At 51.1% G+C, this 27,071-nt stretch overlaps 1 protein-coding gene across 1 annotated transcript in view; it reads right to left on the bottom strand.

The window, feature by feature from the left end:
* Positions 1-1,370: 1,370 nt before the first annotated feature.
* NXN (nucleoredoxin) overlaps positions 1,371-27,071 on the bottom strand; it is a 161,252-nt gene continuing 135,551 nt past the window's right edge. Inside the window, exons 2-8 of the mRNA XM_068977708.1 lie at positions 26,427-26,544; positions 23,976-24,109; positions 23,369-23,469; positions 21,605-21,711; positions 7,945-8,124; positions 6,087-6,211; positions 1,371-2,947 (exon numbers count right to left, since the gene is read on the bottom strand). Coding sequence (XP_068833809.1) covers positions 2,765-2,947; positions 6,087-6,211; positions 7,945-8,124; positions 21,605-21,711; positions 23,369-23,469; positions 23,976-24,109; positions 26,427-26,544 — 948 coding nt within the window. The 3' untranslated portion in view covers positions 1,371-2,764. The remainder of the gene's footprint in view (positions 2,948-6,086; positions 6,212-7,944; positions 8,125-21,604; positions 21,712-23,368; positions 23,470-23,975; positions 24,110-26,426; positions 26,545-27,071) is intronic.

The raw sequence follows: 27,071 nt of genomic DNA, 5'->3' as shown, positions 1-27,071 counted from the left end.
ACTACAGTCCATGGGGTCACGGAGTCCACCACGACTGAGTGACTAACACATACATACATACCTATCCCCCAAACATACCTTTCTTTTTTTCTTAAGGAGATCTTTACTGTTGAAGATAGGTTAAAAAAAAAAAAAAGATCTCAACTCCGTTTAAAAAAAAAAAAAAGGGTAGAATCAGATCTGGAAGTCATTGTGCTGACCACAGACTTGTAACCCCAGGGTGGCATTTTTACAGCCACCATCCTGTCCCAAGCTGCAGGGCCCAGTTTCCTTTGCTGCTGGCGGAAGCCCTTGAATATGTCACAGCTGGCGTTTTAACCTGCTTTTAATTAGCGACCAGAATTTTAAGGTATTTTGGAGCTGCTTAGTAGGAATTAAGAAGCCACCCACTTCATCAATAACCTTTAGGATTGCTAGCATCTTGCACTATAGAGATTCTTCACTGGCGAAGTGACTCTCCCCTGGCTTTCTCCCCCAAAGTTGCCACTGTATAAACCAGACGTACCTTCTGAGTAAAACTTCCCACTGATATTAGCCTTCACACCCCCTTCAAGAGGGGAATTCTGGGGGTGTAGGTCTAGTTGACATTAGTGGCAAGTAGTTCAGCTGGCCCTCTATGGGCATAGAAGCATCATAGATGACCTCATTTTTCTGCTGCAATGACTTATGAGGACTCCTCATTGGATTTTGTTCCTTTTGCCTCAGAAAATAAGTAGCTGCTGAGAGAGACCACCTTTCCTCCAAGGCCATCATGGTACAGGGCACAGACAGAAATCCCAACTATCCTCCAAGTGAGGTTGACCTACCTCATCTTGTCTCCACCCTCCCATCTCCCCAGGGAGACACTGGCAGGTCTCCTGGAGCAGCCCCTAGTCCTAGGGGGATGGACAGAGCCAGGTTTGAGGGTCTCCAACCTCATTCTTCACAGGAGGACCCCTGCAGGACTGACTCCTTGTGTTTCTCCAACTGGCCTTCTCAAGCTTTCTGAGCACGTGTTCCCTTGTGGAGGGGGAATGAGCATGAGTCCACAAGGATGCCTGTCATCTGAGACTCCACCCCCTGCCATGGCAAGTCAAACCCCAAGCGATGGTGGCCAGAGCTCCAGCAGTGATCTGCCTCCGGCACTCTCATCCAAACAAGCATCCTGGCTTCTGAAGGATTCAACAGATGACCATGTTAGGGCTTGGTTCTCAAAAATCCTGAAGCACAGCTGCCAAGTACCCAGTGAAAGTCAAGAAGATCTTGTATGTGCCACCCACCCCCTCACTGCCCACCCAATGGAGCACAGTACAAGCCAGAAGATTTTTGTTATGAAGGACAGGAAAGGCCAAATGGTTGATAACGTCCAGAGATGCCTGTTTTATTTCTTACTAGGTGATTGCATTTCAGGCTGGTAACAGTAAGAGTAATGACCAACTCAACTTGTCCCTCTGAACTACAAATGAACAATCCCACTCAGCAAGAAGCAATGCTGTCAACAGCTAATTGGAAGGGGCAGGGTTTTCCAAATAAACGGTTTTGGTTGGCTGTGAGTGGAGCCAGAGGTGAGGCCTGAGATGATCCAAAAGGCCCTGACACCTGATTGAGATAGGGTGAAACCCAGGGAAGCCTTCTACCCCAAATCCTAAGAGCACAGCTGCTAGTTTCCTTTCTATGGTCAGTTCAGCCCAGAGAAGGAGCTGAGCTGGGCTCAGCAGAGCCAACACAGGGCCCATTTTTAGCTGACCTGTCCTCAGCCTGCACTCCCTAGGGCACAGCCCTTTCTGCAGGTTCTTAGGAAAAAGCTAGGCTTCTGGCAATTGCTTGCCTCTTTTTAAAAGTTCTGCTTTGAGAAGAAAAGGAAACGCAGGGGTAACCAAGGGTGGGCAGAGGCTCCAGGGGCCCCAGGCCCGGAGCCACAGGGCCCTGGGGGCACGGTGCTCTTCTGGCAATGCAGGTCCACCGCCTCTTCTTGGGAAGATGGCCGAAGGGGAGAACTTACCAACAACATTCTAAGATGGGAGGGGCTGTCCATTTGAGAAGGCAGAAACTGGGGGAAGGTCAAGATCAAGGGAGAAAGAGCTCGAAGGAAGGAAGAAGCAGCTCTTTCTTATCACATGGGAGGTGCTCCATCAAAGTAAGCAAATACTGCGTGAACCATTACTGTAGCTACTCTTTCTCATCAGAAAAGAACACAAGTTACCTTTGAGAGCTGGAGCTCCTCCCCTGCCCAAGATACCGACTGACAAGCTGGTGTTCTTCTCCTCAGGTCAAGACAGACCAAGTCACTGAGGAAAGGCTGTCCTGGCGGGCAGAAGTTCTGCGCCAAGACTTCGGGGGCCACGCCCCCGACCGGCTCCACCTGAGCGCCCGCGTTGTCTCTGAGCCGCTGGGGCTCTGCGCATGCGCTCTAGCACCCGCGGCAGAGCCGGCGCACCCAAGGTCTGTGCCCACTCGGCGTTAGAACACCCGGGGGCGCGCAAAAATACCTCACCCAGAGCTAGCGACCAAGAGCGCGCTGCAGCCCCCATTCTGGACGGTTACGCCAGCCCCATGAATCCCCGAACAGAGTCTCCAAACACGGTGGTTTCTTCTGCTGCTGGAGAGTATGCGCACCCTAGGGTGCTAGCTGAGGAGTTAATGCAGAGAACAAGGCACCACAGAGAGGTTGGACACTTGGGTTGTGTGATTCGGAACACGCTGGAAGAGTCCAAGGGTGACGGGAAGGGAGGAGGGGGAGGAGAAGAATGAGTTTTAAATAAGGTCCCGGGAAGCTGGGGCCCCACTAGATGGGCTCTGGTTTGAGCTTTTCTGCTAGGAAGTCATTCACAAAGGCCTCCACAATGGCGGGGGTGATCTCCTCCACGTCCATCACGTACTTGGCCCGGGCTGACATGTCCAGAATGGTGAGCAAAGGGGCAGCCTCGGGCAGGTTGGTGTAATCTCGCAGGGAGTCAGTCATGTCATCCTGGAAGTCACCAGAGGGAAAGAAAACCAATGAGTTGTCAAGAAAGAGGGCAGAGAATCCCCTGGGCCCGGACTCCCCAGACACCATAGAGCGGAACCCCACCCCACCATCCTGGAGAGCCTCGGCCTCCAGGCAAAATAGGCTCTCAGAACTGGGAGCAGGGAGGAGGGGATCAGGGGACCCTGCCCTACCAGGGCGAGGGGGAGCTGGTTCATCAAATTCACTCTCTGCATCAGCTCAAACCCCAGGTGAGTCATCTTGCTTTATAGCATGAAAGCAACTTTAACTTGTAAAAATGGGATGTCTTTTGATTACTTACTTTTGCAACCCACTCTCAATTATCTGCAGCCCCACTGTGGGCAGAGGGCTATCTGGACTTCAGCTTCCAAATGTTTTTAACAAAACAGCTCAGTCCCCCAACCCCCCACCCCCACAGCTGTAGGGGGCAGGCAGGAGTTGCACAACCAGTTCAGAAGCCCAGGCCTCTGAAGTACTACTGAGGTTTTACACCATCGCTATAGTAATTGTAGGTTCCCAGTGACTGTCCTGAGAGATTTCTCTAGTATGAGGTGTACCTTTAGTAAATATAAAGGCAAACAGAAATCCAAAGACAAGGAGAAAGATTTGTAAGGTGGTAGCCATCTGAGATTGGGCTTCCCAGGCGGCTTAGTGTTAAAGAATCCGCCTGCCAATGCTGGAGACCTGGGTTCAATCCCTGAGTCAGGAAGGTCCCCTGGAGAAGGGAATGGCAAACGAGTCCAGTATTCTTGCCTGGAAAATCCCATGGACAGAGAAGCCTAGCAGGCTATAATCCCTGAGGATGCAAAGAGTTGACTAGGGTTGAGCATGCATACACACAGCCATCTGAGGTTACTTTTCATGCTGCTGCTAACAGGAAATGGACGCTCTATACCCATCCCCAGGTTGTTCCACTATAAAATGTGCAAAATTCTCCACTGAATGAGAATACCTGCAGAAAAAGAGCTCATAGTATTCCTGGCCTTAAAGGCTGGCAAGCAGTTTCCGAGACAAAAAATGTTTCTTTCTAAAGGGGCAATTTCTTAGGAAAGATAAGTGATCGTCTTTTTTTCCTCCACCCAACAGACAGCACACACTTCCCAGCAATGCTGGGTGATTCAGCATCTCTGGCAGTGTTCACCCAATTCAGGCGCTCCATTTGGGTTAATAAACAATCTTCATGATAAACAGAGGGGAGACACCTGGACAAATCCCATCCATCCAATTTCCATTAGAAAGCCAAGCTCAGTGCCTGCTGCCTCCCCTCCCTCTGAGCAAACATGGGGAGATGAATTTTAATGTCTGTTAAGGCTCGGGAAGGGACAACTTCTGTCTGTGGATGAGGATGGGATCAAGACAAAGGCCCCAGCCCCAGGCTGACTGTGGAGGGCTGGAGTCCTGGGCTCAGAGGCACCCAGTTGGTGCCTGATGGTTCCAGCACCCTGTGCCCACTTCCTTTCCCACTGTCTTGCTTCTGAGGTTAGAAAACTGGCCTAGAGAGTTGCCGAGGCCAGGAGCCCGGGTTCAGGGCAGAGAAGGTCAGGTTGAGGGTGGGGAGCTGGAGTAGTGGATGCCCCTGTGCCCCTGAACCTCTGCCTAACATCCTGGTCCAGGCTGGGCCAGCCCTGTACGGGACCCTGTGGACAGAGGTAGTGAGAGCTTGTTTCCACATTCACTCCTGATCTCACAGTCACTCCTCTCTCTGCCACCTACTTAATGCGAGGCTTTGGCAAGAAACCTCTCAGAGGCCAGGTCTCATAAATCCTATAAAAGGGATTCCATAATGGCTCACAGGGGGCTCCGGAGAGTGAGCCAGCCTGGGCGCACAGCCCTGCCAGGCCGGCCTCGCAGCAGCCTTACCCTCTCCCAGCCTCACTTTCCTCATCTGTGAACCCCTAAGGATAGGTAGGTGACGAGCAAGTGGGTGGTGTGGGTGAGGCACCTGGCCTGGCCGGGCCTATAGGAAACCTACCAGCGCTCCTTTTCGGCCTCGTTTCTAGGGCGGCCACTGGAGCCCTGCAGCCCCGCCTCCACCCCCGGCTCAACCCTTTCCCTCTCCTGAGCCCATCTTTTCTCTCCAAGCCGCTGTTCTGGTCGAAGGGGTTAGAGTTTAATACATTCAGCGCGGCTTTCATTTGTGCTTTGTGTGGAGTGGGCTGTGTAGCCCAAGGCAGGGCACTGTGAACCGTCTTTGTTCCCTCCACCCCACGGCTGGGCAGGGTGACTCCAGCTGTCTTCCAGGGGCCCACCGGGCAGCGGCGGCTATTGAGGTGATGAATGGGTGGTTCAGGGTGTCTGGCCGCCCCTGGGATCCAAACACAGCGTGAAATGAGCACGGGGCTCGGACCAACTAGAGGTACAGATGGGGGCAAGGAGGGAGGGTGGGGGAGGGGGGCCCGCTGGCTTCAAAATGTGTGTCTGTCAGTAACTGACTGAGGCCAGTGCCTGGGTGGGGAGAGGCAGCTGCGCATGCTTGGAGGGTGGCTCCTGGGTGGGGAACCGAGGGGGCGTGGCTGCGCAACCTGCGCAATCTCAGATTCTGCGTCTGTGGGACCCAGGCTCCCCTACCTTGGGAACCACTCCCCTACCAGCTGGAAGCCTTCTCGGGACAGGCCTGGGGTGGAAGAGGCAGGGATGCTAGGAACGTCAGCATTCTCCCTGGGCTGAGGGGTAACTGCAGTCGGATCCCCATCAGCGTTCAGTGATGGGAAAAGGCCCCTTGGGCGGCTGGGTGTTCGTGGACTAACCAAACAGTCTCTTTGTAAAGCATCAAGAGCCTGGCTGGGACCCAGCCCGTAAGGAGTAAGTGCTGACCACTATCTTTGTGGCTCCCTCGCAGCCGGGGTGGGAGCAATCTGGGTGCAAGTGGGAGCTTCTGTTCTAGGAGGGCCCCCTGCTGCCCGGGGACTGCTGGGTAAGATGGGAAGAAGGAGGCGGCAGGGGCCGGAACTGGTTTTCCTTGACTGATGACACCTTTTCATGCTCCATTTGTCTGTGGGCTCTTGTAGAAGCACCGTCACCCCAGAACCCCAGGCCCTTTCAGACATCCCCAGGGGCTACATCACTCGTGTTCTAAAGGTCGGCCAGCGGAGCCAGCCCGGGGGGCCCCGGCGGCACTCACCTCCCCCGCCACAAAGAACAGGAGCGGCGCCTCCTCCTCTTTGGCTTTGTACTTGGCAATGATCTTCTCAGCTATTGGCTGGATCAGCTGCTTGGCCGCCTCCGACTCGCCGTCATCCTCAGAATCTGTGACAAGGGAGAGAAAGACACAAAGAAGCACTGGCTTGTCAATCAGATGGACTGGTGCCCAGGTCCAGGCCCGACGCGCCCATCTGGGCGGCCCCTGAATGGAAGCAAAGCCTCCCCTGGGACACCGACCTCGCCTCCTGGATGTACGAGGGTGTGTCCCCAGGCACAGGCCAGGTTCCTCACTGCTCTCGCAGGCAAGCTGTTGTGCATCATGCCCCCAGGAAGAACTAACTTCACCATCTAGCACTAATGCCCAGGCAAGTGAAATCCTGTTCACTGAACTACTCACAAACCCGCCTTGGAAGCTGAGCCTCTCCTAAGCCAGAACCTGAGGCGCTGGTGGTTTTCTCTCTATCATAGAATGAGATGCTCTGTCCTTGGATCCCTGACTTCCTAATGGAAATGGGAGAAGTGGTGGTGGTGGTGGGTCAGGACTGCGGTCTGATCATCAGCTTCAGTGGCAGCTGGGAGGCACCAGGGCACTGGCATGCCAACTTCATAGCTGGCAGCAGGACTTGCCTGGGAGGGGACAGGCTGACTGTAGGGAAGAACCCCCAACCAGGCTCCCAGAACCCCCTTTGGGCATCTCTTGCTTCCAGTGAACTAGCGTGGGAGCACCTCATCCCTGCTGAACCCCAAAACCGAGAGCCAGTGCAAAGCAGGGGAGGGGGGACAGGTGCCTGCAGAGGACCTTCACCCAGAAGTCCTCCCAGGAGGCCCAGTGTGCAGGCTCAGCCCCATACACTCTAGATTCACCTCTGATTAGCTTGGTGATGCTGGAAACTTGCTTTGCTTCCCTGGGACCCTGTTTCCACATCTACAGATGGCCAGTGACATTCCTAATTGTCCCTCATTCATAAAAGCTTCCCAGGCCCCAGGCTGGGGCATGTGAGCCTGCGGCAGGCAGTAAAGACCCAAGGGGAATGGGTCCCCAAGGCCATCCTTCCCAGGGCCACTGTCCTCCAAGTACAAGGCCAGCCTGCAAGCCAGGATTCCCTCCCCACCTGGGGGCCCCCAAACCAGACTTCTAGAGAATGGGGGTTGGATGCTACACACATTCTCCAGCCCTCTCACTACAGGCGGCAGCAGCTCAGCCATGATCCAGGTACCCAGACTTAAGTTGGAACCGAGCAATGAGACCTAAGGCAGAGGGTGAGATGGCCCTTGGCCAGCAGTTACTCGGTTTGCAGAAGGAACCAGGGGTCACCCTACAGGCCTGCCGGGAACCTGCTGCAGGTATTTCTGTGTCTTCCTGCAGGGCAGACCCGTCACACACTGAGCACGAGAGGGAGTGGCAGGGAGACAGAGGGGTTCTCAGCCCCAGAGATGCCACCCTGGGGCAGCTCCTCAGAGCACAGGAGACCAGCAGCAGCATCAGCTGGGGGGAAGCCCTGGCCTGAGGGGCCCCACCCCACCCCCACCCCCCCGCAGCTGCTGCGCAGCAGCCCCACCTCCAACAGCGGGCTGAGGGCTTCCTCCCGGCCTGACCTCTTCTTCCCAGCTGGTGGCTGGGAGCAGCTAGAAAGAAAGCAGAGCAGCAACTCCCTGCACAGCCGCCACAGGGGAGAAGCATGAATAAATCACCAGGGTCAGAAGCACGGCAGCCAGAGACAAAGACCCAGGCTCTGCGCTGCTGGCGACTGAAAGAAGCTGCAGGGACAGACCCCCCTGGCCCCCTAGTGAGCTCTGCCCATTGTGTCCCACCTGGGGCCCTCAGCTGAGCTTCCTACCTACAAACAGGACGAGGCAGGGGCCCTCGTTGAGCTGCACGGCGTTGGAGTCGGAGAGCTCCAGCACGGGCTTGGGGTGCCACGGGAAGCCCCTGCATTCCTCATCGTTCAGCACCTCCACCCGCCCCTGCCGCGTGATCACCTCCCCCTGCGGGTCCAGCACGATGAGGGTGGGGATGCCTGCAAGAGAAAGAGAGAGAGAGCTTGGGACAGGCTCCCCGGACATGGTTTAGTCCTCGAGTAGAATCTGGGCTCCACCTCTGAAGAGCCATGGAACCCCCCTGGGTCTGCAGGGGACTTCTCCACAGAACCCCAAGCAAGTCACCTCCCGCCTCTGGACCTCAGACCCTCCGCTGCCATGTGGTAAACACACTGCAGTTCCCAACTTATCCCACTATGGAAGGATCAACGAGGCTATGCATTTAAGAACTTCAGCCCTGGGTAGCAGTACATAGAAGAAAAATGAGAAAGCCTAGAGAGGTTGGATGGAGAAGGCAACGGCACCCCACTCCAGTACTCTTGCCTGGAAAATCCCATGGACGGAGGAGCCTGGTAGGCTGCAGTCCATGGGGTCCGCAAAGAGTCAGACAAGACTGAGCGACTTCACTTTCACTTTTCACTTTCATGCATTGGAGAAGGAAATGGCAACCCACTCCAGTATTCTTGCCTGGTGAATCCCAGGGATGGCAGAGCCTGGTGGGCTGCCATCTATGGGGTTGCACAGAGTCGGACACGACTGAAGCGACTTAGCAGCAGCAGCAGCAGCAGAGAGGTTGGATGGCATCATCAACTCAATGGACATGAGCTTGAGCAAATTCTGGGAGATACTGAAGGACAAGGAAACCTGGTGTGCTGCAGCCCATGAGGTCACAAACAGTCAGACACAACTGAGCAACAACATGAGGTCCCCAAGAAACAGGAGCTGCTCCCCCGCCTGCAGGAAGTCTCAACCTCAGCAGGTGGTATGAATACATACTCCCCTGCAGCACACACGCAAGGGTGTATAGACCAGCACAGATCACAGCAGGAGGGCCCCCCCAGGGGGAGCACAGGGGGCCTGTGGGGGGAGGAGCCTGGGGCAGCGGACGGGAGAGGACAGCTGGCCACCATCACCAGCCCCGCTGCCTGGGACGATTCCAGTGCCCGCTCTGAGGGGGACAGTCCCTGGAGGGAACATACTGGCAGTGCTGTCGCCCTCACATTAGAGTCCTGGGCTGGGGTCAGAGATGCAACACCCAGCTCCCCACAAACCACAGTCTCCCTCCAACCATAAAGCTAAAAGCCTCAAATGGAAAAATCAGAGGTGACCCTTTCTGCGTTACAGGGGGGTGTGGGTTTTCCAGCTCCCTGCTCCATGCGCCCCACTCTCTGCTGCTTCTCCTCCAGCCAGGGACTTCAGCCCATGGAGGTAGCCTCGGCCTTGACCTCTGAGGACACTTGTCTCCCCACTGGTCCCTCCCCTCCTTGCACTAACCAGCCACCTCCCCACTGGAGCTGACCAGAGCTAGACGGGCCAGGGAAAGCCAGAGCAATTTAATATTTATAGATTATACAGCTTTGAGTCAGTAGTTTGCTTCACTGACATTTTACTTCTCTGTGGGGGGTGGCGGGGGGAGGGATGCTGAGGTACCAGAAACACAGCCGTGGTGTTTTGTAACCTGTGTGGTGGCCGGGGTGGCAGGCATGCAGGGGTGGGCCTACCTTCAAAAGGAAAAACGAGCGCATTATGTTCACACCTATGAGAAGGAGAGGCTTGGCATGTTGGGGAGCAGGTCCAGAGAGAAGCAGCCTCTGGGGACTGCCTTTCCCACCACACATATCACATACAAATGCACGTGGCCAGAGCCGGCGCTTTGGAGGGCTTTTAAGATGCGCCCAGAGCACAATAGACACGGGGCATCTTCAGCCTCATCTCATATCTGCTCAGCATCTCCCAGAGACCTGGGGTTCACATCAGGGGTCTCCCCATCCCAGACAGGGCTGGGCTTGAGTCAGCGGCCTGTAGGGGCCTGGGGCTGGGGCCCATGGCATGAAGGGCCAGCCAGCTGCAGACGAACACCTCCCAGTGCCATGCCCCATCTCAAAATTGCTTTGGCAAAGTTGTTTAATCAGTTTCTGAAATTGGGCAATTTCTAGTGTTGGGTTAAACCAGGGCCCTGCCCACTGCTATGATTGGACACAGCAGCAGGCTTGTTTGCAGCCCAGACGTGGGATGCTGGGTTAGTCTGTGGCGGGCAGGCAGGCACAGAGGATGGAGAAGGGAGGGAAAGTAAAATCCAAAGGCAGAGGGGCCTGCTTCCTGGTTTGGGGCTTTGGTTTCTCCAGGTGACTAATGGGCTTCTTCGTTACCATGGCTAAGGCCTGTCTCCAGTCCTTGCCGGGGGGGGAGGCACCAGGACAGCAAGGCAGGGACTCGAGCCCCCAGGTGACTACTGGGGGTTTCTCAGCCGATTCCGTGGAGGGACAGCTCCCCTGGACCCTCCCCACCCCTTCCCAAAAGCCATGCAAAAGCTAAGGCCCCTTGTATTTGGTGCTTTAAGCCCAAGATGACAAGGTTAGGTTGACTGTGGAGCACAAACAGAAAGCGACTCAGTATAGTGAACACAGATTTCAATCCAGAGAAGCCCACTCCTAGCACATGGACTGGGAAAAAGAACTGACAAGCACCAGTCACTTTCCCATCACTGACCAGATCTTGGGTTAGTTTGGCCCCAGAGCCCTAAGTGTGTACGCCTCTCTGGGGATGAACCAGCCAGAAGGAAGCTCAGTCTCGCAGCATCTGCTCAGTGCTCCACCCAGTGTGGGGACCTCACCCTGGGATGTAAGACTATCCTCCTTCTGCCAGTGGTCAAGTTGTCTACCCAAGGTCATCTGCCCAGTAAGTGACCAAGTTGGGACAGGAAGCCTGGTCTGCTTGTTGGCAAACTGCTGCTCTTTCTACCAGGCCAATCTGCTGGCAGGGACTCTCACAGCACCATGGGTTGGAAGGCGGTCATCCCCAAGGAGGAGCTGGGCAGGGCAGGGCACACTCCTGCATCCATACCCTCTGCACCACCCACTTCCCTCTTCTCTGAGGCTGTGGGAGAAGGAAGCTGAGATATGATCACCTCTCCCATTTCTCTCCCATTCACCCGCTTCCCCATCCAGCCCATCCTGCCTTCCCTGTTCCCCCGGCCCCTGAAGCAGGTTCCCCAAAGCAGAGACTTCCAAGGAGAAAATAGGGCAGAGCCTCTAATGGGAAACTTAAAGGGAATGGAAAATTTCTAATCGATGCCTTTGTACAAAATAACTTCCACACCAGCAAAGAGCTTCTCTGAAGGGAATGAAAAGGGAACAGTTCGTCTCTGCTTCTCTTGAACTTGTCGTTTCCCAGCTGGGACAGTGCGGGGGGTGGGGGTGGGGGTGGCAGGACTACAGTGAGGGTTCCAAGGAAGATGCAGGCAAGTCATTTAATTGCTCAGAGCTTCATTTATACACCGTCAAATGGGGGTAGTGGGAGTTTCCGATCTTACTTGGGTGTAGGAAGGAGTAAAAAGATGACAAGTAGAAAATGCTTTTAAGCAGGATATCTGGCACAAAGTACTCCATATATATCAGCTCTCATCATAACTAAGTCCATTAGTATTAGTATCAGTATTATTAGTCAGCCCTAGGTTGGTCATTTGGCTCCTGAGAAGGGATAGAAGACTGGTGCCGAGGACTTCACTGGTGGTCCAGTGGTTATGATTCCACACTTTCACTGTCAGGGCCCAGGTTCAGTCCCTGGTTGAGGAACTAAGATTCTGCAAGCTGTGCAGCGTGGCCAAAAAATAAAAAGAAAAAAGAAAAAGGAGAAGACCTGCTTTAGTGATATAAACGGGAACCTCCACGGTGGCTGGAGGGAAGTTTGCTCAAGAAACAGAAGACAGAGGTGAGATCAACACCACAGGATGTGACGCTGCCACATCTACAGATGGCGTTCTCTTACGTGCACCACCCCAAGCTCAACCTCTGGGCACAGAACACATACTCTCCACTCCTAGAGAGGGCTTCAGTCCCAGGCGCCTCCCTGGGGAGCTCGGGTAGACCATGCCAGAGCCTCCGAATCCCCTTCACCATCTCCCTGAAAACCTAGAGAAGAAAGAAAAGGCCTAAGGAGCTGGCTCCATGCTGTTTCCTCTTGGGAGAAGCCGATTTGTACGTATGCAAAACAATCTCAAAGTCGCACATACTGAGACTGTCCCGCTGTTGTGTTTGGTTGCTTTTCTATCACCAAAGAAAGGGAGTTTCAAAGGAGGTGGTGGGTCTGAGGGCAGCGCCGTTGGCGGGTGGGAGAGGAGCTGGGCAGGGCTGTTTCTCTGCTTCTAGATGACCGTGTGATCACAAAGATTGCTGGGACCGGGCAAGAGAAAGGGAAGGAAAAGCAGGCCCTAGGACAGGATAGAGCAGGTTAGGGCACGTGGCAGGACAAAAGGTTACATGATCACGGAAATACATGGTTATCATGAAGACTGCAGCAGGATGGAAAATGTTTGTAATATGTGGTTAAATCGAAAATACAGAATACACAGTGCTATGTGTACAATTACAACTGTGCAGAAATATGTTTGTAGACAAAGACCAAAAGGGACTCAGAAAAGTGAAAACAGTTGTGTGAGGAAGGCAGGAATGCGGGTGAGATAGATATACATTTTTCTTAAACTGTCTTATGATAAATTCATTCAAGTTAAATAAAACTCAAGTAAGAACTGAAGGGCAGTAGGGGTGGGATGACAAATGCGGACCATGCTTTGGCCACGCCCACCACCCATTCCTTTCATCACATCCCTCTTCTCTCTCCTGCTCCCTGAAATCTCCCCCTGCTGGAGAGCTAATAAGGAAAGGAAGAAGCCAGCTAGTTTGGGAGGTGAAGCTCAGAAAAACCCAAGGGAGGTCAAAGGGATTAGGCTCACTTGAACTTGGCCGGAAGGCCCATGTGGCCACATCAGGAGGCACAAAGAAGACTTTATTTTTTGGCCCCACCACAAGGCAGGCAGGATCTTAGTTCCCCAACTAGGGATCAAACGCATGCCCTCTACAGTGAAAGTGCAGAGTCTTAACCACTGGACTGCCAGGGAAGTCCCGAAGAAGACATTTAAAATGGCAGCATTCTTAGGGAAAAACCAGAAACAACCAAATATCCACCGACAGTGGAACTGATAAACAGATAAACAGGCTGTAGTACAACAGAACACTTCATGGCACTGAAATAAACCAGATGTAAATATCAACAGGGATAAATCTCAAAAACATAATGTTTAGTGAGAAAAGCAAGCTGCAGAACGCTATTACAGCATGTCAGCACTTAAGTACACTTCTACAAACACAGCCAGCATGATGTTACATTACTCATGGATTCACAGCCACAGAGCAAGCATTTGAAGGAGACTCAGACTGAATGGGTGGTAGGGTCACTCCTGGGCACCCCTAGCACCCCAGGGAGAAGGAAGGGGCTCCGGGGAGGAGTGGAGGGAACCCAGCTTGGTGTGTGTTTAATGCTCCCATTCATTTCTATACTAAATATTGGAAGCAAAGGTGTCAATTCTAGGTGGTGGCCACACGGGTGTTTGTTATATTATTCTTTGTCCTTTCCTGGCTTTTCTTTTTTTATGTTCTCAAAATGAAACAAGATGAGCAAAGGAGAGCACTGAGGCAGCCCCCAGCCACCCTCCCCAGGCCCAGGGGGCAGCTCCAGACAGCCTGCACCAGACTTGAATACAGCAGTGTCAGCCCCTTATCCTCGGTTCATCGAAAACCACAATAGGGACTTCCCTGGTGGCTCAGTGGTAAAGAATCTGCCTGGCGATGCAGGAGACGTGGGTTCGATCCCTGACCAGGAAAGATCCCACGTGCCACAGATCAACTAAGCCTGTGCACCACAACTATTGAGCCTGTGCTCTAGAGCCCACACGCTGCTACTCCTGAGACTGTGTGCTGCAAGTGCTGACACCTGAGCACCCTAGAGCCCGTGCTCCGCAACAGGAGAAGCCACCGCAAGGAGAAGCCTGCTCGCTGCAACGAAGAGCCCCGCTCGCCGCAACTAGAGAAAAGCCTGCGAGGCAGCGGAGACCCAGCACAGCCAAACATTAAATAAATAATACAAAAGAAAACCACTACGGCTGAATGTTTCACTTCTATAGAAAATAGACACTGCCTCACACGCATTTTTTGAAAAGGGGCTTAGAAGGGAGAGAGAGAGATGGGCGGGGAATGGATGAGGGAGGTGGGGAAAAGGAAGAAGGAGAGGAAAGGTACAGGATGAGGGTAAGGAACAAGAGGGCAGGAGAGAAACAAAAGAGGAACAGGTGCTGGGAGAGCGAGGGCCTCACAGCAGTGCCTCCGGGGCTTCCCCGGGCCCTGTCCGCTGGCTCCAAAGGGGGACGGGGAGGGGAGACAACAAAGCCAGCGAGGGCCCCTAACAGGAGAGAAGGCGCTCTGAGCCTCCCTGCAGAGAACACAATGTTCTCAACAGCCAGCATTAGACAATGGCTAACGGGATTTGCCTTTCTCGCCAAGTGTGTCCAAACCCTTTCCTTAGAAACGCATTTGTCAACAGCTTATAGGGCTACAAATTCCCTGGTCTGCACAAAATGCTGGGAGGAGGGAAGCCAACCCCGCTGCTCCCCAAGGCAAAGGAAGCGGGTGGAGGCCACATGCCAGGCCCTGGTGAACTCAGGCGGCTGGAGCTGAGGCTAGAGCACTCGCGGGAACAGCACCCAGCCCAGAAGACGCCTCCTCAAGTCCCAGACCCTCCCCGCACCACCTGGATGGACACCTGAATGAAGTGGCAGCATCTTAGGCAAGGCCTCCTTGGGATGCTGGGGGACGCTCAGAATCCAGGGGTGCTCTGAGCCCAGCTCCCAAGCTGCCCAAGGATTCTGGGTTCTCCTGCACAGTCTGAGCCTGTCCAGGTGACACAGGGGAGCTCAGCCCTCATGGGCCTCAATATACAAAGTGACAATCCGATCAATTCATCTGCGCACTGCCAGGCACGAAGACAGGCCAGGGGGAGGGGGTTCTGCTTGGGTGCAGGAAGTGGAAGATACCTGACTCCACGCTGTGAAAGAATCCTCATCAAGATGTCCAGGAGGACACAGCAAGTGGGGTGAGAGCTGAGGACAGAGTCAAGCAGGGAGCACGAGCTCTCCCAGATACAGCCCCGTGATCTGCTGAACCAGACAGGCGGCGGGAGCCTCCAAGGACTGTGTGTGTGCATGGAGTGTATGGTATGGATTGTGCACATTGTGATACTGTAACATAATAAGGCGTGTATATCTGGCCTTCACCCCCAGTTCCTGGCACAGAGCTCCTAAAACTCTTATGATTTCCTGAATGAAAGGGGTGATAGGAACATCTTTTGTTATAATATTTGGTCTTAGTCCCAGATCCTGACACAAGAGTTTCCAAGACCCTTCCAATCGAAGGAGTAAAAGCCTCTTTTGGGATGCTAAGATGATGGGTGTGGGTCACCAGAGAGACGTGGTTAGAAGGTTGGAATTTTAAGATCCACCCCCGGACCTCAACATCTGGGGAAGGGAGAAGAGCTGGAGGTTGAGTGAATCACTGATGGCCAGTGATTTAAGCACTCATGCCTACATAGTGAGACCTCCATAAAGGCCCCTCAGTGATGGGGTCCAGAGAGCTTCCAGGTCGGGGAAGAGTGGAGGTGCTGGGAGGGTGAGGCACCTGGAGAGGACATGGGAGCTGTAATGTAGCAAGAAAGAAGAAAGGAGATGGGCAGACGCACAGACATTTCAAGTTACAGACCTGATGATGTAACCGATGGCTTCATGGCGGAGAGGAGGGAGACAGGGAGTTCAGGAGGATTCCACACTCCCACTAAAGCAGGTCTGCTAAGGAGAGAGACATGCACCCAGGGTCGGGGGGTAGTCTGGGCCATGGGAGATGCCAACAGGGAGGAAAGTGATGGCCTTGGGACCTCAGGTCCCAGCCAATCACCCCTCCACATCTCCGTTACTCTGTTCATGGGCCAGCCTGTGCAAGGGTGCAAAGGCATCTTCTCAGTAACCCCACCCCCAAGACCCCTAGAACAAGTCATGGACTTTCTCTTCTATATATCTATATGAAGTAGAGAAGTATATCTATATTTCAACCTTGTATTTTGGTAGTCAAAGGCGGTGGAATGTTGACTGGTAAGATCACAGGAAGATGCAGCACAGGAATTCACTAACAGCATGTGCTTCTACTAAGCTGCTGGACCCTTAATGTTCAGGGGACCCCAAAAATGCCATGAGGCTAAAGTGACCCTGTGAGGCTGGAGCTAGACACGGGGATGCAGAGGCTGCCTGCATCCTCTCGGGTCCCCTGACCCTGGAGCCCGAGGGAGCGGCCTCTCTCTCCCCACAGGCAGGAAAGAGGCCTGTCACGAGCCACAGCCTGAGGCCTGGCTGCAGTGGGAGCACAATGAACTCATTAGAAATCCCAGGGGATACTGAGACTCTTGAGAGTCCCTGGAACTGCAAGGAGAGCAAACCAGTTGATCCTGAAGGAAATCAACCCTGAATATTCATTGGAAGGACTGATGCTGAAGCTCCAATACTTTGGCCACCTGATGCGAAGAGCCAATTCATTAGAAAAGACCCTGATGCTGGGAAAGATTGAAGGCAAAAGGAGAAGAGGGTGGCAGAGGACCAGATGGTTAGACAGCGTAACTAACTCCACGGACATGAACTTGGGCAAACTCCAGAAGACAGTGGAGGACAGGGAAGCCTGGTGTGCTGCAGTCCATGGGGTTGCAAAGAGTTGGATATGACTGATCGACTGAACAATGACAAACAATGTGCCTCTGGGATTTCTCTTCCAGTCTAGCTTAAATGTCACTACTGCACTGATTTTCCTTTAATTAAAATTTTCCAAAAGCTCCAAAGTCCAAAGGACCAAGTTCAAGGACCACAGCCTGATGCTCACCAGCCTTATCACTCAGTCTCCCTATAGTACACCATGGACATCTTGCTCTGGCCTTTGGCCTGGAATGTCCCAAATCCTCTACCTAAATCCCGGACATTCTGTAAGGCCCTGCTTGAGAGTCATCTCCTTCAGGAAACCTTCCTGGCTCAAGAGCCCCAAGCCAGAGTCTCCTGTGAACTTGGATTGTTCCATTGTGCAGCCCTCCATTACACACTGCCTTGAGAAGGATCCTGTGAGGCTCTTTCACATTCTTGTCTCACTGTGTTTTAGTGCATTTCTGGCTAGATAGGGCCAGAGGTGGACAGATCAGGGTGAACCAGCAGTGTCAGACAGGCTGCTTACAGGAACGAATCCTAAGGCCCAGCCAAAGAGGTCAACGATCAAGTGAGCAGTCGGCACAAAACGCTCTGCCAGGGGGAGAACCCAAGAGTGAGGAAGGAGGAGGTGGGGAGCTGGGAAAGCAGGCAGGTCCAAGCTGAAGACAGACTGCTGCAGACAGCAGGGCAAGCACTCCACAGAGCCAGCAGACAAGGAGCAGTGGGACGGGCCAGTGCAGAGCTGGGTTCTTTTGTGTGGTTGCCCGGCCGCTGCTTGCCTGGGCACAGGGCCTCTCCAGATCAGCTTTCTGATCCTCAGATGAGGGCTCCTTGAAGTCTGGGAACCACATATGTGCTTATCCACACACTGCCAGGCCTTAAGAGGCTGAGCCAAGTGAATGCATCTCTGAAAATGCTCCTTTCTCTTCCTGCTCATTTGTGGTCACCCGCGTGCTGGCTGTCTGGACCACACCTAACAACCAGGGCTCTGACCGCTGTTCTATTTGTATGTTGACAGCTAGAGGAGTCGAAAGGAGAGTTCCCTTCTCTGCTCTCGGAAGGCAGACAGAAAACAATCAATTTTTTCATGCCCTGCCAACATCTGATGGAAGGGCACCTTCCAGCCTCAGTTGTGTGTCTAAAACTAGCATGGAATCTCACAGGCCTTGTGATCTCTCCTTAAGGAGACTGCTATTCTGTGTCTCCTCCACTACCAAGGGCCCCAAGAAGCATCTCATGGAGCTAAGGGAGAGGAGAGACCCCCACCCTGTGCATGATATAGGCCATCCTTTGGTAATTTATTACTTTCAGGTGATCTCAGGGCCTTAGTATTGACCACAAAGAATAGGATCTGCACCTCACTGGCCTCTGCATCCAAGAAAGGGCAACTCCTTTCCTCACAGAAGAAAAAGCTTATGCTTCACTGAGGACCTGTGCCTGGAAAGAAGATGAGAGCCCACAAGATGGACCAGAGTGGCCAAGTGAGGCCCAGCACACACTTTGCTATATGGGATGAGTTTGATTTCCCAAGTCGTCATACAAAGTGTCACCTATCTGACCAACACATTCTAGTTCTTCAAAAGACATCACCCTACTGAAGTTATTTCCCAAAGTGGATCTCACCTTGTCTACTCCAGGGTAGCAATGGGATAAACTTCCGGTTTTTTATTTCCCACCAAATTCAGTGTATAGAAGTGGTTAGTGGGAACTCAAGAAATAGAAACCTATCCATTTAAATCTGCCCCACCTTTTTTCCAAAAAGGATTGGAGGCAGTTTAAAAAGTGAATGATATAATTCAATGAAAAACAGATGAAAACTGAGACTTCCCTGAAGGTCCAGTAGCTAAGACACCATGCTCCCAATGCAAGGGGCCTGGGTTTAATCCCTGGTCAGGGAACTAATTCCCAGATGCTGCAACTAAGAGTTTGCATGCCACAACTAAGACCTGGTGCAACCAAATAAACAAACAAAATATTTTTTAAACAAATGAAAACATCCCACTGAGAAGAGAACAAGGCAGGAAGAGAAAAAAAGCTAGGATCTAGGGCATGCAGAGAAATTGTCAGCTTTGCAAAACTGCTAAACGTGGTTACAAATTCAGTTCTGAGTTTTCTCAGGGCTAAAGCAAGGAAAGAATTGTGGTCTGTGAGGAAATCCAAAGTATACAAAAGATGAGAGAAAAAACAAAAATGCACCTCCAACTGCAAAGAAGTCCAGTTTCTGCTAGGTGCTATAGGGTAACTTCCTGAACATAAATTCCTACAAGTGGGATTTTGAAATCAAAGGTTTTGTCCATTTTTTAAGGCCTCTGGTGTGCATCGCCAGTCTCTCCTGGAAATTTTGTCCTGATTAGATTCCTCCTAGCAGCCTGCTCTCTTCCCTACACTGGGGATTATCCTTTTTTGGAGAGTAGAGTTCTTTGCAAATGTAACAGGCACAAATTCAGTGTTTTTATCTGTAAATCGTGAATTAAAATTATCCTGAATATTTTTCTTATCCATTCTGACAATACGCATCAGCTGAATTGCCCACCTCATATCCTACACATACATATTTTTAATTAAATTGTTTCTCTCTCTTTTTTTGGACTGATGCTGAAGCTCCAATGCTTTGGCCACCTGATGTGAAGAGTTGACTCACTGGGAAAGACCCTGATGCTAGGAAAGATTGAGGGCAGCAGGAGAAGGGGGCAACAGAGGATGAGATGGTTGGATGGCATTGTTGACTCAATGGACATGAATTTGAGCAAACTCCGAGAGATAGTAAAGCACAGGGAAGCCTGGCATTCTGCAGTCCATGGAGTTGCAAAGTGTCAGACATGACTGAGTGACTGAACAAATCTGGAAAGGGCTCTTTTTTCTATAAAGGAAATAGATTCTTTGCCATATTGTTAGTTGCCTTTCTGTTAGCAAGTTTTCGGACATCCAAAACTTTATCTTTTTTAGGTTGTAAAATAAAAGATTTCCCCTTTCTCCCTAAGTCAGTTGGTTAAATATTAAGCGCCTACTCTGTACCCAACACTGAGACTTCCCAATTTTACTGAAAAAAAAAGATAAAGTAACCTGCTCAAGGTCAGTCAGCAGTAGGGGAGTGCCTTCAGCAAATACTTGTTGAATGAATGAATAAGTGAACTGAGAGACATGCAGTTTTACTTATCCCCACCAAGCGGCAATTTAACCCTCTGTTTAAATACTACTGGTGTAGGGTCATCCCTTATCTCAAGAAATACTGCTTCTATGCTAAGAAGGCACACATGTTTTAAGTCTCTCTGCAAGCAGAGTGCTGGAAGGAAATACACCCGCACCATCTCCTTTAAACTAACCAACTGGTACCGATCCTGCTGGAATAGTAAACCATGTCATGTCACTAGACTTCTGTTTGGAAGGAAAACTGCTTTCATCTTTTTAAATTACTAGGAGACCTAAAGCTCCAAAATTCTCAAAGGATTCTCAAGGATTAACAGACCTCGACTTAATGCCCACAGTGCAGAGCCTGGACAAGCAGCACTGACATCACCTGGGGGCTTGCTAGAAAGGCAGGATCTCCGCCACACCCCAGAACCACTGAATCTGAATTTGCATCTTCACAAAAGCCCCAGGGAGTTCTTATGGACATTTGAAATTGAGAATAATTTATTTACTTTTTGCCACACTGAAGGGCATATGGGATCTTACTTTCCCGACCAGGCAATGAACCTGAGCCCCCGTGCTGTGGAAACATGGAGTCTTAACCACTGGACCGCCAGAGAAGTCCCAAGAATCACCAGTTTTAGATGAAATATCAATTTCTTGAAACTAGCTCCTAACAAAAGCAATATCCTTACTCTAAATGGTGAAGAAAAAAGGTTAAAGAACCTGATAAGTGCCCCCACAAGCTGTGGAGTTTATGAGTAGATCTTGGTTTGTCTCTTTTTTTCCCATTCCCTGTAAAACAAGGAATACTGAGAACTCAAATATTAGCTGTTAACTTTCTAGGGCTGACCAGGATCCAGTACCACTAATACAAACAGAATGAATTTAACTCTTAACAGGCCACCAAGAAAAAAACCCGGCTAGGTGAAGGCTTGCTGTTTAGTTGCTCAATTGTGTCTGACTCTGCAACCCCAGGGACTGTAGCACACCAGGCTTCTCTGTCCTTTACCATCTTCTGGAGTTTGCTCAAGCTCATGTCCATTGAGTCAGTGATACCATCCAACCATCATCCTCTGTCACCCTCTTCTCCTGCCCTCAATCTTTTCCAGGATCAGGGTCTTTTCCAGTGAGTTGGATGAAGGTTGGGAAAGAGGTATTCATATAACAAAGAATAAAAATGCAGATTGTCTCACTAGTAGTCGTTATTTCTGGAAACACCATGATCAGAACTTCAAGTCCAAGCTTTCGACACTCTCAGGAAATCTGTTCTGTCACCTACAAGGTAGTACCCCCTCCTCACCCTTTACTCTGAGGCTTTAGGAATGGTGAGAAGTACTGGATCTGCTTTATCCTTATTCATGCTCCCAGCAACTCTTTGTGGTAATTTATCATCTGCATTTTGCAGATGAGGAAACAGGCTCAAAGAACCTGAGTGATGGAACTGAAGGTCACTCTCAGGTCTGTTGACAGGTTTTGACCCGGTCACTTGGGCGTTTGAGCTCTGTAGCCCAAGCATCTCAGAACCCACTAGGCTGGGTGGTGAGAAGTAGCTGTCTCACCCAAAAAGGCACTTTTTCTTTTACAAAAAATGGCTTTAATGAGGTATAATCTACATACCACAAAACCCACCGCATATTTTTAAGATGCTGAAGAATGTGAACATTCATGGAAATAAAGATGTTCTTTCCCCTCCAGAAGGAAAGCCAAAGAGGTGGTGAACCCAGATGAGCCGGATTCCAAGGAGCCTCAGAGTCGGGAACGCCTACCTTGGATTCCATACAGCCGGTTGAGGCGCGACCGCCGGGCCTCGTCGGTGTAGGGGACTGCGAGCCACGGCATCTCACTGAAGTACTGTTTGAATGAGTCCTCGGACCTACAGAGACACATGCACAGAGACAAAGCTCTATTGCTCCTCAAGGCACCACCGTCGGGTCCTCCTCGCCTCCCACCAAATTGCGTCCTGGGCCCTACAGACGCCCCAGCTTCTAAACACTGTGCTCCCTGGACGCCAGGCTGAGGAAATGACCCAGTGCACAAGGCCCCACACAGCACGCCAGGCTGAAACGCCAGGCGTTTCAACAGACTGCTCCTCTGCAGCCTACCCGGTCAATTCAAGCTCAGCTTTTCTTTTCAACATGGACAGGTCTTCCTTTAATTAGGAGCCTAGATGTTCAGACAACTCCTTCCCTGTAATACTTGTAATCTGTGCATATAACTGAGATATGCACAGACACTTTTAATCAAGCATACACCTATGGTTCCATATCTAAGAAACTCTAAGGGTGATATGATAATCCAATTAAGTGATAGAAGCAGATCAGACATCTGTGGGGCTGGAATTTGGGGGCAACTGAAAAAAGGCACAGGAGTTCTCTTTTTAGAATTTAAAAAAATTGGCTGCACCCTTAGTTCCCTGACCAGGGTTTGAACCCACACCCCTTCATTGGAAGGATTCTCAACCACAGGGGAATCCCATGAGGGATTCTTTTCATTGATGGAAATGTTCTATATCTTCACTGCGTTGGTGACACAGGTACATTAGTCAAAATTCACTGAACTGTATACCTAGAATGCATGTATTTTACTGTATGTAAATTATACTTCAATAAAGTTGATGCTTTTATTTTTAAGAAGTTTTTTTTTTTTTTTTTTTTTGGTGGTGCAGCTTGTGGGATCTTAGTTCCTCGACCAGGGATTGAACCAGGGCCCTTGGCAGTGAGAGCACAGAGTCCTAACCCCTGGACCACTGGGGAATTCCCAACTTGATGGTTTTTTTAAAGCTTTAAAAAACCCTGTGACATGGCTTCAAGCTTGCCCTAGGGAGCAGATGGGTGGGCTCAGGGACCAATACAACTGAGCATAGCATCATATAGGCATTAAGGATACTGCAGTGCATATAAGGCCCTCAGTGTGTTGGCATCTCAGCGATCCTTCTGTGAAAAGGAAGCGTGGTGGCTCGGTCTGAACCGGGGCTGAAGTTTTGTGATGAAGGAAGGTCACTGATGTGTAAAGCCAGTGAGAGGGCAAGAAGGAGAGGAAATTGAGGCTAAAAGGCCCTCACATACTCTGGGAAGAAAGCCTGCACTTCTTGTTTTGTGGGGAGACCCCAGAAAAAGCATGTGGCCAGAGCTAAGAAAAATGAATGCAGAGCCAGCTAAGACAGGTGTCATATTCCATTAGTCTCTGTCTCTTTTCTTTAGATCCTCCTTCTTCCATATCTACTCACCACCATCCAAAAAGTTGAACTGACCAGAAAAAAAATGCATCCTAATCTCCAATGCCCCAGGCCAGAATAAGGATGTCCCTTAATACTGACAGCAAGAATGGGTTTTTCTTGGCTCCTCTTTAGACAATTACATGATTAAATATGAAATATATCTGCCCTTCTGCCAATCATCCCAGATAGGTCTTCCCCAAGCCCTAGCCCCAAGTTCTCAGCTACAGAGCATGTAAGGCAAGAGCCATCATCCACCTGTGGAAAAGGGGAGACACACCGCCACCCTGTCCACCAACCTGTCAGCGCACGTTACCTGTCCGCACTAACAAAGATGATCTCGAATTTCTGGCCGGCCTCCTTGATCTTCCGGTAGGACTCCACCAGGACCCGGGTGAGGCTTCGGCAGGGTGGACACTGCAAGAAACGAGTGGGAGCCTGTGGCCTCCATCCTGCCTTCTCCTGCCCCAGTCCCAGCCGCCTGCCAGCAGAGGCAGGTTCAGCAAGACCCACACTGGATGTGGATCACATTTCCAGTTTATGGAAGAGGCAGAAATAAATGGGCCTCTTGTGATGGTGAGCATCTGGGGTCAGCGGGCAGCTGTTAAAACGAGTCCCCTAAGAGAACGTGGGGAGTCTTATCAGAATGGGTTAGGAGGACTCCCCTTTTCATTTATGTATTTTTTAGGGGGAAGGACCTTCCTTTCAGGCCAGTCCACCAAAAAAGTCCTTTTCTTGCTGCTAATATCATTCATAACAGTAAGCACTGGAAGCATGCCAGGAATGCAAGAGGCCCAGGAGAGAGCAGGAATGCCAGGAAATGACACCTGAGCAGTCACACCTTCAGAAGCCAACCCCAGCTAGTCTCAGTGGTGACATCACTGCTCCCTTCTGTCTGGATGAAAGAGGGACCCAGCACTCACCCAGTGTGCGGAGAAATAGACTCCCACGTGAGACCCCTCCAGGCTGCTGCTCTCCAGGGACTGCCCGTTATTTCTAAGCAAGGGCCCTGCAATGACTTCCCGGAAGGGTTTAGGTCCCCAGGGGAATTCCAAACCTGAAACAGGCAACAGATGGCGAGAATGTTAAGACTCATCCTCAGAGCCTCTGACCCAAGAGGCTTCCAGGACGCAAAGCGCGACAACTTTATAACTAAATGGTATTGGCTAACATATCCATAGGACTGGCAGCTAGAGCAGGAATAAAAGCAGGACTCATTCATGCCAGAACCCTACCTACCCTCAAAGCCATGGTTCCTGAACCTGGAGGATCACAGGACCCATCTCCTGGGGAGCTTTTGAAAAGTACAGAAGCCAAAGTTACCTACCACCCCCTTCCCCACCCCTATCTCAGGATCCTGGGGCAGGGCTGAAGATGCACGGCCAAAACAAGGCCAAACGACTCCCCAAGTAACTGTGACGATGGGACAGTTGGGGAATCACTGCCTTGGGTATTAACCAAGTATGCATGCATGCTCAGTCACCGAGTCATGTCCAACTCTTTGTGACGCTATGGACTGTAGCCCACCAGGCTCCATTGTCCACAGGATTTTCCCAGGCAAGAATACAGGAGCGGGTTGCCGTTTCCTCCTGCAGGGGATCTTTCTGACCCAGGGACAGAACTTGCATTGGCAGGAGGATTCTTTACCACTGATGCACCAGGGAAGCCCATTAACTGTGAGTTTCTTCAATTCCAACCCTGGGCTCTCAGTGGCTCCCAACTTTACATTTTAGAATCAGCCAGGGAGTTTTAAAATCTGATGCTCCTGGGTCCCATCTCCAGAGATTCTGATTCAGCTGGTCTGGGTTGGGGCCCAGGGAACCAAGTAAGAGGAGAATTTCAGTCTAGTGAAAGGAAAGTGCAAAACCACTCGACCCAGATGGTTGACATTCTGATGTCACATAAGCCCCAGGCAGGAAGAGCACACAATCTGCTCCCCGCTCAACAGAACACGTTTTCTCACAGGGTGGTCCAGGGACCACTGGCTCAAAATCGCCTGGGGTGGGTGGGAAGCGGGAGGGAGCAGCAGATCCTGGCTGGAAAAGCAGGTGGCTGAGTCCACCCTGAAACACATGGAACCAAAAACCTCTGGGGGTAGGGCTGGGGAAGCTGGGTTTTTAACAAGCTTCAGAGTTGGGGGTGTGTGCACGCGTGCATGCCTGTGTGTTTATACCTCAGAAGATAAAGACTTGGTTCTATTGTAACTGCCCTGGTTTTTACTGAGGGCAATTTTTTTTAAGAAGATGAAATTTTTACTGGGAAAATTTGTGATCAGGGCTGAACTCTGTAATTGGATGAATACATGAGGGACGGAAGATCTTATAGCCTTTGTATGACTCCAGTGTCCAGGGGAAAGAAACAGGCCCTGGACAGCCTCTGAGCAAGGTGACGAGAGTCACCCAGACACAGCCATCCACCCAGCCGGTCAGGAAGACCAAGGCTTAGGATTTGGGCAACACCAAGGGAATGAGGCTTTCCTGGTAGCTCAGATGGTAAAGAATCTGCCTGCAATGCAAGAGACCCGGGTTCGATCCCTGGGTAAGGAAGATCCCCGGAGAGGGGAATGACAACCCAAATCAGTATTCTTGCCTGGATAATTCCACAGACAGAGGAGCCTGATGGGCTGCAGTCCATGAGGTTGCAAAGAGCTGAACTCAACTGGGTGACTAGCATTTTCACTTTTTCACTTCAAGAAATGAGGGGCGCTAGGGCCAGGAGAGCAACACGGAGACTGCAACTTTGCTATGGTAATATATACTTTTTAATTTATTTATTTTTAATTGAAGGATAACTACTTTACAATATAGGTTTGATTTCTGCCATGTATCTACATGAATTAGCCATATGTATACATATGTTCCCTCCCTTGTGAGCCTCCCTCCCACCCCACACCCTTTCCCTGAGTCATACAGAAAATTTCCATTGGCTATCTATTTTACATGATAGTGTATATGCTTCCATGTTACTCTCTCCATTCATATCACCCTCTCCTTCCTCTCCCTGCTATGGTAATATTTTCAAGAGAAAAAAAGAAAATCCCCAAACCACACAGGCTGCCTCTGATTGTGGAGGTGAGAGCTGCTGCTGAAACAGCAATAGAAGTCAGTAGCTGGGCTCAAGCTGCTTCTCAACGGCCTCCTTAGCCCTCAAAGCTGCACTTCCTTTTTCAGATTCCTTCTCCTTTGGCCCATGAATTAAAGCCCCCATGAGGGACATTCTGATCTCTGTAAAAACCTTAACCATGACCTGGAGAATACTATAATTTCATCAAGACAATATTCTCTAGCCAAATAACCCTGCACTCATGTATTTCCTTTTTATGCTCTCTATCAACAGGGAGGAAGGCAGGGTGGGGGGATGTGGCAAGGTCTTACCCTCTGGGTCATCACGGATCACCAGCAGCCCATTCCTGCACACGACCTTCCCAGAAGTGGCATCTAAGAATATGAGCGATGGAATGTTGGAAATTCGGTATTTGTTCCAAAGTTTAAGCTGTGAGAAGAAAAGTTAAAGAAGGTGGTTAAATCCAAGATGGCAGAGTTTTTTGGAGCCTCCTGAAGTAGGCTGGGAAACACGAAGGTACAGATAAATGAATTACTGACTAAGAGCAGGGCTGGCTGGGCAAAAGGGACAAGAGAAGCTACAATTCCACTGGTCCCTGAGGTCTGAGACAGTGGAGGGGACCCTGGGTCTGAGTCTCAACCAGGCTCAAGTCACAGCAGACGCCAACAGAGGACAACACTTGTCCTGGTGGTCTTTTTGCTCCTACTTCCCCGACAGGCACTGTCTCTAAGAAGCATAATGAAGATGGATCAGGCATTTTTCAAACACAATCAGATATCCACCAGGTGGTTGAGGCAGGAAGCGGGACTTTTTATTGGCAACTCTCCACCCGATCAGCAGGGAGGTGGGAGAAGGGACAAGGGTATCTAACAGGTGACCAATACTGTAATCAGCCCCTCTCCCCACTTCACCAGGTCCCTGCACAGGGAATATCAGTAGTTGGTCTAAGCATGTGC

The sequence above is a fragment of the Capricornis sumatraensis genome, chromosome 8 (assembly GCF_032405125.1).
Source record: "Capricornis sumatraensis isolate serow.1 chromosome 8, serow.2, whole genome shotgun sequence".
Taxonomy (NCBI): Eukaryota; Metazoa; Chordata; class Mammalia; order Artiodactyla; family Bovidae; genus Capricornis; species Capricornis sumatraensis.
Note: the sequence above shows the minus strand (reverse complement) of the source record. Positions and strands in the feature narration are given on the sequence as shown.